The sequence below is a fragment of the Oncorhynchus tshawytscha genome, linkage group LG33 (assembly GCF_018296145.1).
Source record: "Oncorhynchus tshawytscha isolate Ot180627B linkage group LG33, Otsh_v2.0, whole genome shotgun sequence".
Classification (NCBI taxonomy): domain Eukaryota; kingdom Metazoa; phylum Chordata; class Actinopteri; order Salmoniformes; family Salmonidae; genus Oncorhynchus; species Oncorhynchus tshawytscha.
This window is the reverse complement of record NC_056461.1, coordinates 11,697,111-11,709,294: the sequence shown is the minus strand read 5'-3', so window position 1 is coordinate 11,709,294 and position 12,184 is coordinate 11,697,111. Positions and strand designations below refer to the sequence as shown.

Genomic DNA, 12,184 nt, shown 5'->3' with positions numbered 1-12,184 from the left:
ACCACTGTATGCTTTTCTGAAAGAAAGCAGACAGGAAAGCGTTTTGGAACACCCTGGGGCAATTATCTATCACCATTATCTGGCCAGCAGAGCACTGCATCTTGGTTCGGCAATAAGCTAGCGGTTAAGAGCGTTGGACCTGTAACGAAAGGTCGCTGGTTCGGATCCCTGAGCCGACTAGGTGAGAAATCTGTTGATGTGCCCTTGAGCAAGTTACTTAACCCTAATTTCTCCTGTAGGATGCTCTGGATAAGAGTGTCTGTCTGCTAAATGACTAAACTGTAGTAAGAAAAATAGGGCTGATGTCATGGCACAAATACGAGGCCTCAGAAGCACTAAGTGTTCTCCATAAACTTGGACCAGGGAAATTATTGGAGAAGAACTCAGGAGAACTGACCCGTTTGTAGCCCTCTCCTTCTCCCCACCTCTCTCTCTACCTCCGTCTCTCTCATCAGGAGAAACACGTACCAGATTTAACCATCTCCAGACCCCGCTGTTTCTCCATCTGCTAAAACTGACTTCATCTGTAGGAGGCAGGGAACTTAGCGCAAGCACACACACAAGATTTCCCACTTGTTCCTATCACTGAGATTGAAGCATGTTTCAGATGTGAAGTACGCAACAGGCAATCAAGCAGGTTCTCATGGCATCCCACACTGTAACTTTGGAACCAGTGTCTCATTTTACAGCACAACAACAACTTCTGAAACAAAAGGCAAACAAGAGGAATTCCACAGGCTGTGACTGCTTATTAGGGCTCCGTAAAAATAGCTGTGGCAGTCCTGTAATCTTCTTCATTCTCATGCCGGAGTTTATGACACATTATGTGGGATTTGGGTTTTGTGTGTGTGGTCTGTTGTAGGCCTATATCTTGGAATCCTTCACATCTGAAGCCCCTCTTCGAATATAGAATTAAGTTGCTTTCTTTTGGGCACCAAAAGCAGACAAGCTGAAATAAGTGAGAGCCTTTCTTCAAGGCTATTATACAGTGATTGATGTCTGTTGTAGGTCAACCAACTAGCTTACATTTTTCTTCAAATTCTGGTATCAGGGCACATGAGTGGGTGGATGAAATGTGGGATCGTAGCTGTGGAATTTGCAGTGGTATTCAGCTCTTCCCCCTACTTCTATTTGACTTCCTCACCCTCTTCCTCCTCCTCTTTATTTAAAATAAAGTTGGACAGACAGCAATCACATGGTTTGGTTTCGCTAAATCAAGTGAGTTTTGACGATCCAGCATTGCACAACCAGTTTTGATTAGGGTGCTTACTTGATTGTTGGTTCTATGTGTGAGACATGAGAGAACTAACTGTTATACAGCCCAGTGAGTGAGTGAGTTGTGTCAGTGTCGGTTCTGAGAAACCGCAGCCCTGGTATATCCTGTTCAACTTCCAACCATCAACTCAGACTCTCCTCTGTTGCCAAGACAAACCATATGTAGGAAATGTGTAGGCCGCTTAAATCTAAAACAAAATCCATAAGCACTGATAAGAATCCATCATATACCTGCTGCTCTTTTTTTGTTAAATATTCACACAATGTGGGCATTTGAGTATATTAGGTATTTTCAGAGTTTACAGGTACCCCCAATCATTCATTTACATAGAATAATGTGTAGTCCGTGTCAATATGTAGGCTATTAAAATGTGTTCAGCTTTCTCATAACAAGAGAGACCAATTCATATGGTCAGGAATGGAATAGCGGTGAAATAGCCGAAGCACTGCCTGGAAACCCGAAGAAAGGGGTGTGTTTCAGATACGCATGTTAGTGTTATGTTGAATTGTGTTGAATTGGATGCATTGTGAAATAGCTCAGTGAAGATCATCATTATGATGTACAATCTACAACAGCCACATGCACAGCGGTCTGGAAAACCTAACTGCCCCAGTTAGAACTGGACATATTGACCACATCTATACAATAGCCTAGGCTACATGTCAGTCAAGGCAGGGAACATGATCAATTTGAATTCGCCTTCGTTGGAATGAGCTGATTGACTACTGGGAAAGATGGTGTGGCTTTTATAGCAGTTGTTGCAATGTAAGCTAATAAACATTCAGGCTTGGTTTACAAGCAGTCTTCGGGATATTTTCTACTATTGATAGCCACTGATAGACCGTTATCTGGGCTAATAAATAAAGCGCTGGTACTTACCCATAGCTCTGACCCCCAGCTCATGGTTCCAATGCGATTTCCTCGTAATAATCCACGATTCAGACGGGGTGTACCGATGGTAAACCACTGAGGCGGGTATATATATCTATATATTTTTTTTTATCTTGCTTTCAGGCTGACTGTCTCTTCGTGAGCGCCCTCCGAATTTGTCCTTCCCTCCTAGTGCGTAATTTTTTTTCTTCTTCACCTCCTCATTCTGCCTTCTACAAAATGGCCAGAAGCCGCAGCATAATCTTCAAACGGAGTATGTGGTGCTGCTGTACCGTGCTGAGGGCGGGAACAGCAATGACAGCGGCGGAGGCGCGTGCACTCAGGAAAAACGCACGAGAGTTTACGTAGTTGTGTGAGTGTGTGTGTGTGTGTGTGGGGGGAGACACAGATGGTTGTTTTGTTTATTTAACTTTTGTATATTATCTACCTCACTTGCTTTGGCAATTAACCATGATACTCAAATGGAGTAACGCTAATAACAAATCATCCTATTAATAATGGGCCATGTCATATTATGGCCTTTATCGAAGTTCTAAAGGTTATGTAATACATGTATCACTACCCACTTTAAACAATTTCACTTTTATATGTTTACATACCCTACATTACTCATCTCATATGTATATACTGCACTCTATACCATCTACTGCATCTTGCCTATGCCGTCCTGTACCATCACTCATTCATATATCTTTATGTACATATTCTTCATCCCTTTACACTTGTGTGTATAAGGTAGTTGTTGTGAAATTGTTCGGTTCGATTACTCGTTGGTTATTACTGCATTGTCGGAACTAGAAGCACAAGCATTTCGCTACACTCGCATTAACATCTGCTTACCATGTGTATGTGACCAATACAATTGGATTTGATTTGATTTGATGCATAAAGAATACTTCAAATGTAGACCTACATGTATTGTCTTGGATGTTGAAGTGTGATTTGGGTGCATTGTTCTGAAACAGGATGAATGTGATGAATCATTAAGACAACACTGCTCCCTGGTGTTAAAGTATTTTTGTGAAAAACCTTTCTATGCCATCTTCTACTGGCAGTGGTTATCGTGGTTATTGCTGGGGATCAGAAGTTATCTGTTCAGAGAGGCAGGTTGAGGGGATTTGGGGCATGGAGGTTGGGTTTGTTGTATTACTATATGGATCACACAACGTCGTTTTATTGATCTGTGTGTCAGTGTCAGCAGAGTATGCTACCTTGTAATTTAGTCGTATAAAAAAACATTATGCTAATGACGAGGAGGAAAGCAGTCCCATGCTGGACAGAGGAGTGTGGGGCAATGGTGAGGAGTAGGAACAGGGCATTTAGAGTACTGAAAAGGATGCATAACTTTCAACATCTGATTCAGCGTAAGCAGGCCCTGGTGAGGAGAACTATCTGTCAGGCAAAGAGGCCATGTTGGCGTCGGTTCTGTGACACCATTGGAAGGGCGACACCTGTGGTAGAAGTGTGGGGGATGATTACGAGGATGAGTGGGGTCAGAGGGGAGTGGGATTATCCAGTGTTAACAAGTGGGAAAGATGTGGCAGTAACAGATGAGGAGAAGGCAGAGATGATGGCCAAAGCGTTTGTCCAAGGCATAGCTCTGCAAATGTGTCAGAGGAGGGGCAGAGGGGGAGAGAGAGGAACATCCTGGAGTGCTGGATAGGAGGGAGGATGTAAATAATGCGTTGAATGCACCATTTACCATGGCAGAGGTGAAAAGGGCAATAGGTAAGGCTGGGTTAACGTCACCTGGGAAAGATGAGGTGTGCTATATTATGTTGGCCCATCTTAGTGATGAGGCACTGGATAAGGTTTTGGTGATGCACAACACAGTGTGGGAGGAGGGGAAACTACAAGGCAGCTGGAAGTAGTGGTACTAATCCAGAAGCCAGGGAAGGACCCAACGAGGCCAACAAGCTATTGGCCAATGGTTTTAACATCACATGTATGTAAGACTATGGAATGTAAGATTATGGAACATATGATTACAGAGAGGCTAACTTCCTGGAGAGCAGGGGGCTAGTATGGCCACATCAGAGTGGGTTCAGGAAGGGAACGGGAACTATGGACCCAGCGCTCTGCTTAGAAGCAGAGGTCAGGAAGGCTCAGGTGAACAAGGAGACTGTTGTAGCTGCCTTTTTTGATGTGGAGAAGGCGTATGATATGATGTGGAAGGAGGGGTTGTTAATCAAGTTTGATGTTATGGGGATAGAAGAAAGAATGTACAACTGGATAAAGGATTTCCTGTTTGGAAGGTCTATCCAGGTGATGGTGTGGAAGTTTCTATCAGGCAGCTACCTGGTGGATAATGGTACACCACAGGGGAGCGTGATTAGTCCTCTGTTGTTCTCAATCATGATAAATGATGTTTACTCTCAGGTACAGCCAGATGTTGGGATGTCGTTATTTGCAGATGATGGGGCCTTGTGGAAGAGGGGAAGACATGTGCCATACATAGGCAGGAAGGTACAGGAAGCAATTGATGAGGTAGAGCGGTGGGCATTAATGTGGGGATTCAGGTTCTCTGTAGAGAACTCAGTGTTCTTTACCAGGAGGAAGGTGGGAGATGAGGTATGCTTGATGTTATATGAGAGAAACTTGGAGAGTGTGGGGGCCTTCAGGTTCCTTGGGGTATACTTTTACAGTAGACTGATCTGGGCAGAGAGAGGGGTGGGAAAGTGTAAAAAGGTGCTAAATGTGATGCGCTGTCTGACGAGGAAGGAGTGGGGAGCTGGGCGTTCCTCATTGAGGACCATGTATGCTGCATTGATTGGATCTGTAGTAGACTATGTCAGTATAGCGTATGGTTCGTTAGCCCTGGCCTCATTGGAAAGGCTAAATGTCATACAGGGGCAAGGACTCAGAATATGTAGTGGGGCGTTTTGGATCTCCCCAGTGGCTGCACTACAGGTGGAGATGGGGGATATGCCATTGCAGATTAGGAGACAGCAGCTGGCAATGAATTATTGGGACAACCTACAGGGACATGGGGTGTCTCATTCTGCAAAAGGGATTTTACAGGCATACTGGGAACATGAGCGAAAACAGAAAACAAGCTTTGGGTGGGTGGGTAATACCCAGGTCGAAGGAGATGGGACTGTATTAAAGGGATTTTAGTCCAACAGTAGCTATTCCTGTAAATGCACCGTGGCTACTCCCGCCTCCAGTAGTTAATCTAGAAGCGTTTGGAGAGACTGCAGAAAGATAGGGAGGGTGTTGATCCATCTGATTTGTTTAAGAGAAGTCTGGATACTGTGTATCAGGATTTTGTGGCCATTTACACAGATGGTTCAAAAGATCCAATGACAGGACGTACTGGGTCAGCATTTGTCGTGCAGGAATGTGGGGTGGCAGTCAGGAAACGTATTACAGATCGTCTGGCTATATATGCGGTGGAGCGGATGGCCATACTGTTGGCCCTGCAGTGGATGGAGGAAGTCAAGCCACACAGAGTAGTTATTTGCTCTCATTCATGTGCAGTGTTGATGAGTCTCCAGTCCTTTAGCTCACGTAGCAGACAAGACCTGCTTTATGAGGTGCTACAAACCCATTGTAGGATTAGTCAAATTTGTATACAGATAAGATTTTCTTGGGTCCCCACCCCGTATGGGGGTGGAGGGGAACGAGGCAGTTGATCTACTGGCTAAACAAGCACTTAGTAGTGGGGATGTTGAGGTTTTAGTTTCAATGAGCAAGGAAGATACAAAAATCCTGATATGGACAGTGATGGTGCAGAGATGGCAGGAGCAGTGGAGGGCAGGCATTTTTTTCAAGTACAGAGGAAAGTCGGGGAGGGGAGGATGGCAGGAAGGGACAGAAGAGAGGATGGTATTTACATAAGATTAAGGCTGGGACACAGCCAGTTGAATACGACCTTAAATGTGATCGGAAAGCATCCAAGGGGAAAGTGTGATTATTGCCAGGAAACAGATACCGTGGAGCATGTATTGCTACAGTGTGGGCAGTATCAGAGGCAAAGAGAGAGGCTGAGATCTAATATGTGGGAGAAGGGGATACAGGAAATTAGTTTAAAGAATATATTGAGTAGAACGTCATTAGATATAGTCTCAAATAGTTTGTTATATCTTTTAAGAGAAACGGTGCTGGCAGGTATGATTTAGTTTCTCACTGTCTCTGGCCCACACTCCAGTACAGTAGGTGGCGGTAATGCACCATAATGTTGGATGCCAATCGCCGATAAACCCCACTGAAGAAGCGGACTTGCTGTATGCATTGTCTAAGCAGGGTGTAAGATTTGATCCATAGTTCGGGGAATGGGAAATGGTGGTGAGTAGTGCGGATGAAATGGAGGAAATTGAGAAAAAGTTGGTGAAGCAACAGCTGTGCTGGAACGCAAACAATATTGGTGTCAGGTGTGATGATTTGGACCAGGAGGATGAGGGACAAGGACCGGAATGGTCGGTAGTGGAAAGATAGGAAAATGAGAGATCATGATACAGAAAGCAGTGGAGCATCTAGTAAAGAAAGCATGAAGAGGGCCAAGGTAGGAAGCAAAATTACTTAGGTGTTGGAGTGGAAAGTGGTGATAGTGTTTGATGAGACCACAGGGCCTCACTTACACCCTATCCAACTAATTAATGCCGTAGAGAAATAGGTAGGTGAAATGAAATTAGCTTGGTTAATGGAAATGGTAGATTGTTAATATTGTGTGGTAGCCTGGCCCCGCAAGAGAAGCCATGTCCCTGGTGCTTATGCTAGATTGAGGGGAGTCATCACTGGGGTCCCAATATCTATGTCCACAGATGATATTAAAGAAAATGTGAAGGGAGGCAGAGAGATTGAGCCCAAAAGGTTGATCATTAGGAAAGAGGGTCAAAGAAGTGAAAGCTTCTGTGATGTCAGTGATGCTGAAGTTTGAGAAGGTCTTGCCGGGAAACGTACAGGTAGGATTCCTTAGTTTCAATGTTAGAGAACTTGTCCCATATGCACTGCAGTGTTTTAAATGACAAAGAATGTGACATGTTGCTGCTCAGTGTAAAGGAAAGAAAATATGTGCCAAGTGTGGAGGGGCACATGATTACGGCGAAACAATGTGAAGGTTAAGTGCTGTAATTGTGGGGGAGAACACAGTGCAGCATTTGGTGGAAGCCAGGTACAGAGAGGCTAGAGAGGCTCAGAGATATAGGATCAGTCATGATGTATCGTATGCAGAGGCCGTCAAACAGTTTGGTAGAACTACAGTGCGGACTGATGGAGCTTACATGGATGTACCTGTAGTAAGTGGACCTAATGTCAGGGCTGGTGCTTCTGATGGTCCTGGCATGGTTTTGAGGCCTGTTCAGAAATCTTGTGCTCATGAATGTGCTGTGTCAAAGGACACTTTGATAATGAATGAAATTGTCTTCATAGATTTTATTGGTACAGTTATCAATACGACTCGGGATGTGGAAAGCTGAAATGCCAGGTTGAAGGTTATTGCGGAGACAGCAAAAGAGATATTGGGGGTAACAGATTGAAATGGTTGTCGACATGCAGAACAATCCTAAGGGTGGAGTGTTTCAGCATGATATAGATCAAGTTTAATGTGTTTGGGGAGGGTGTGGTAGAAGTCAGGGATTTATTTGGTTTAGAATTTTTTTTCATGGTAGTGCTGAATTAAGCAGATCGTGATTGATCGTACATTCCAGCACAGTAGGTGGCGGCATGCGATTGTTTGCGGACCGCCATGATAGCATAGAAGAAACGAAGAAAGAAAATGTTTCTAGGAACCAAGACCAACCCTCGTTTCCTGTCGGACATTCACATTTGTGACACATTTCAGCACGACGTACGGAAAAACATGTGTAGATATCTGTTTGTAAAGCATAACGAGTATGGCGAGGTTGTAAGTATTCATTAAGGTATTTGTAGAGGTGAACTATTGCGGTTCAAACCGTCAAATCATTGCTTTAGCAAATGTAATTAGCCAGCTAATTTACTAACTAATGCTTGATCTCCTGATCACATGTTCGCAAAACTAGCTAGCAAGCTAACGTCATCCAAGAAGCCAATTTACTGAGCAACAGGACGTTTGAAGTATAGTCGGCTGTCACATATTAAGTCAAAGGCTAGTCGCTTAACAATGTTTACTTTTTAGAATGAGACGTGAAGACTTAAAGTTATAATGAAAGTTCAGGCTGCCATTACACTGCAACGTGTCTTTAGCAGCTAACGTTAGCTTGCCTAACTCAAACAAATTCGAAGAGAATTGACAGACATATTTTCTAAATCAAAGCTCATAGTCCTCGAGATATGTCTAAAGTCAAGCCAGAGAAAACGGACTCTGCTGCTTCTTCTAAAACGCCAGAATCCAGCCTGGACCAAAAGAAAAAGAAACTTGTAAAGAAGAAGTTTTTTGAACACACCAAGAAACAACCAGTGGCTAAAGATCAAGGTAAAACCAATGCATTGCTTCCCCCGAAAGATGCCGAACAGTTTTCAGCCAACTGGAAAACGTTACTAGAGGTAAGGACTTGGTTATGACTTGGCTAAGTCAGAAATGTTGTGATAAATATCTTGGATAGATGATACAGACCTGAAGGCATTGGTGCAATGTCATTACTGTCTAAAATGGGATGCTGTGATGCTATTAAAGCTCGCTCACTCTCTACTTGCAGGTGTTCAAATCCAATCCCCTGCCAGTAAAAAATAAACCAGTTACGCAGAACTCAAAGAAGGAAGTCCCTAAGAAACCCACTAAAGACATTTCAAAGAAGGATGAGGTGGTGGAGGATAAGAAGCCTGCTAAAGACTTATCAAAGACAGTGAATGATGCCAAGCCCATGCAGGTGTACAGTAGGAAAGTAGGGAAGGACAGTGCCGTTCCCAATAAATCCCAGGTGAATGGGAAAGGTCCAGGAACATCGGGGACAGAACAGCCTAATGCCAAGAAGAAGAAACCGAACAACGCCCAGGTGGATGGTAAAACACAGATGAAGAAGAAGAAAATAGAGGAAGTGGAGGAAAAGAAACCCACTGAGTAAGTCCATCCAGTGTTACCAATATCGCTCATAAGCAAAACATCTGACAGGTGTGAGTGTAGATATAACTATTGAGATTTTAACTTCAACAACCTCTCACTGTAGTGAAAGGCATGTGCACGGTTTGTGTCCGAGTGTTTAGTCACTTCAATAGTCAGTTGTCAAACTTGCATCCAAACCTAAGGTCAAATTGTCACATTTCCACTGGCACCTCAGTGTTGGTTAATGTGTGTGCGGGTTAATACATGTAATCTGTCCTCTACTAGATCGGACATGTGGTTTGATGACGTGGACCCTGACGACATTGAGGCCACAGTGGGGACAGAGGCAGCGGATATCATGAGGAAGATGCAAGGCATTCGGAAGACAGATGCCCAGACCACAGAGAAGGCGCTGGTCAAGGACAGGGGGTTCGAGGGGTAAGTTGGAGGACACCAGCAGCTCCTAATCGTAAGGTGTATATCTGCATGTGCTCTATGACGGTAGCAGCTGAGTTGGAAAAGTAGCGCTTTCTATAAGACTATATGGCCAGATCCTGGATTAGCAGTCCTACTCTGAGACATTTTGTGGATATGGGCCCTGAGCTTACTTCACCATAAAGTACAGAGCAGAATGTTGTTGGCTGTCTTCAGTCACTTGAATGAAATTATTTTTCTGGTGTGACCAAGCCTTTTTCTCTCCCTGTTCATCATGGCACCTGTCAGCCTTACCAAGGCGGTAGCTATGGACTGTGAGATGGTGGGTGTGGGGCCAGATGGAGAGGACAGCATTGTAGCCCGGGTCTCCCTTGTCAACCAGTTTGGGAAGTGCATCTACGACAAACACGTCAAGCCCACAGAGAAGGTGACAGACTACAGGACAGCTGTTAGCGGCATCCGGCCGGAGAACATCAAAAACGGTGCCCAGCATGAGCCAACCTCAGACCTCTTTTTACACTATATTAATGTTCTTATGATGGCTTTGGAAACAGTTGTTGTCCTTTTGGACTAGATTTTCTGTGCATTGTTTTCAAATGTGACTTTTGTTTCATCAATGCTGTTATATGCTGCAGGTGAGAATGTAAAGACTGTACAGACAGAGGTGGCTGAGATCCTCCAGGGGAGAACGCTAGTGGGACACGCCATTCACAATGACCTTAAGGTACACTTCTATGATCTAACCTACACTAACTAAAACCTGACTTGACTTGCGATCATTGTCCACGTTTACATAAACTTTCCATACTGAAATCTTTCAGATTTTGCTCTTGGATCACCCAAAAAAGAGAATCAGAGACACACAGAAGTATAAACCTTTCAAGAAAATTGTGAAGGTAAAGACTGTTTTTTTTGATTATGTGTGACTAATAACACTATAAGAGGAAGGTATGAACAGTGTAATTTTCTTTTCAGAGTGGTCGGCCCTCTCTGAAACTCCTGTGTAGAGAAATACTTAACGTCAAAGTACAGCAGGGAGAACATTCATCCGTAAATGAGCTTTTTATCAACATTACAAAATATATATAAAAAAATAGATCACAATTATACAGTAGTCCTCTGAGCCATAGCCAATGTCTGAGAATGTTTTGCAGGTCCAAGACGCCCAGGCGACTATGAGATTGTACACGATGGCGAAGAAGAATTGGGAAGCAGAGATCAAGGCTAGTCATAACAACCCAGACTTAACCAAGAAGACCAAAGAACCAAGGAAGCCCAAATCAGCAAAACTCAAATGAACCTGACTGGTTCTGAAGTCTTAACTGCATCATTCTGTTATGGGACTGTGGACTAACCATTGACTAGGTGGTACAGAACAGGTGGCTTGACTGAATTAATAACAAGTGTGTCTTTGGGAAGTGGATAGTTTGGTGACCCATAAGGATTGCACAAAGAAGTTTGTTCAAATTGATATTGACTTTATTCAAATCCCACTCAGCTCAAATCCTAGTGCTCCTTCAACTATGCATCGATCTTTCATTCATTGTCTGGTACATCCTCTTCAGTGTTCTTTTTGTTCAGATCGGGGTTTTAAAATGTAATCTCTTATCTTCTAACATCCACAGGTTAGGTTTAGAGAAGCTGTTGCATTTGTGGGCTTTAACATTAAAAGTTTGATATCTTTAATCACATGCGGTATGTAATGTTTTTACACTTATGTACAGGAATCATGTAATAACTGTGGAAAGATGGGCATTGTTTTAAAAGGCAGAATGTTTTTATTTTTTCAGATGGGGAGAGAACAATACCATATAATAAGCAACTGAGTTTGTGGCCACCTTTTGAAGTTCCAGTTCATCGTGACATAAATAAGCGACAAACCAAATTCAACATCAATACACAGAAGCATATGCACACACTCCTTACAGCAAACAACAGGTCAGTTATCATTTCTACTGCAACCTGTTAACGCTTCCCTTTTTTGAGCCCATTGTTCCAATAATATTGTGTAGCTGTGCTGTAGGCATGAAGAACTTCTGTGCCTAGAGATCATGATAAACTAAGGATTAGTGTCACTCCTATATATGGGCAATAGAGACCTCTGGTTTAATGCATGAAACATGTAGTCTTCCCGTGTCAGGGAAGGTAACAGTGAAGCTACATTAGACAGCTGCTAACATGCATATGTTGCATATTGATGAACTTAAGCCTAAATAGTATTTTATATTGTATGCCTTAGTGAGATTATCGCTGGTGTTCCTTCAGTGTTTTTTTTTTTTTTTTACAAAAGCTGGTTCATGTGGATAGTACCTTTTGCATTGGTTAAAGTGACCTGCAATAGCATGTTAGCTAGTTATCCAGTATCAAGGAAACAAAATAGGCCTACCTGAGAACTGGTTGTGGGTGACCATTTCAATGAGTACCTAAATTATTTCCAAGCTAAAGTGGGAAATAATCCCAACGGTAGCATGTTGCTGAACAACACATTAGTACCTGTGATCAGAGGTTGGACATAACGGTGTATATTTCACCTGACTGAGGGACAAAGGCAAATCATGGCTCTGTGTGTTACACACAAAATAGTCCCTGAATCAAGACACATTCCCTCATCAGTCCTTTAA

The 12,184-nt window shown here is 43.2% G+C and overlaps 2 protein-coding genes across 2 annotated transcripts in view; one reads left to right on the top strand and one right to left on the bottom strand.

The window, feature by feature from the left end:
* The window catches only part of LOC112230890 (formin-binding protein 1), a 91,941-nt gene extending 89,497 nt beyond the window's left edge, over positions 1–2,444 (bottom strand). Inside the window, exon 1 of the mRNA XM_042311516.1 lies at positions 2,156–2,444. Coding sequence (XP_042167450.1) covers positions 2,156–2,179 — 24 coding nt within the window. The 5' untranslated portion in view covers positions 2,180–2,444. The remainder of the gene's footprint in view (positions 1–2,155) is intronic.
* A 5,497-nt stretch (positions 2,445–7,941) lies between these two features.
* LOC112230888 (RNA exonuclease 4) lies at positions 7,942–11,249 on the top strand. Its single transcript, XM_024397235.2, has 8 exons — positions 7,942–8,632; positions 8,785–9,146; positions 9,414–9,566; positions 9,852–10,045; positions 10,199–10,287; positions 10,385–10,459; positions 10,539–10,613; positions 10,718–11,249. Exons 1-8 carry the CDS (start codon positions 8,420–8,422, stop codon positions 10,859–10,861), a joined length of 1,305 nt encoding a protein of 434 aa, XP_024253003.1. The 5' UTR covers positions 7,942–8,419; the 3' UTR covers positions 10,862–11,249.
* Positions 11,250–12,184: the final 935 nt, after the last annotated feature.

Coding starts and splice junctions, on each gene's coding strand:
- LOC112230888 (XM_024397235.2), top strand. CDS start 8,420: ATGTCTAAAGTCAAGCCAGAGAAAACGGACTCTGCTGCTTCTTCTAAA. Junction 8,633..8,784: donor ACTGGAAAACGTTACTAGAG/GTAAGGACTTGG, acceptor CTCTACTTGCAG/GTGTTCAAATCCAATCCCCT. Junction 10,046..10,198: donor GCCGGAGAACATCAAAAACG/GTGCCCAGCATG, acceptor TATATGCTGCAG/GTGAGAATGTAAAGACTGTA.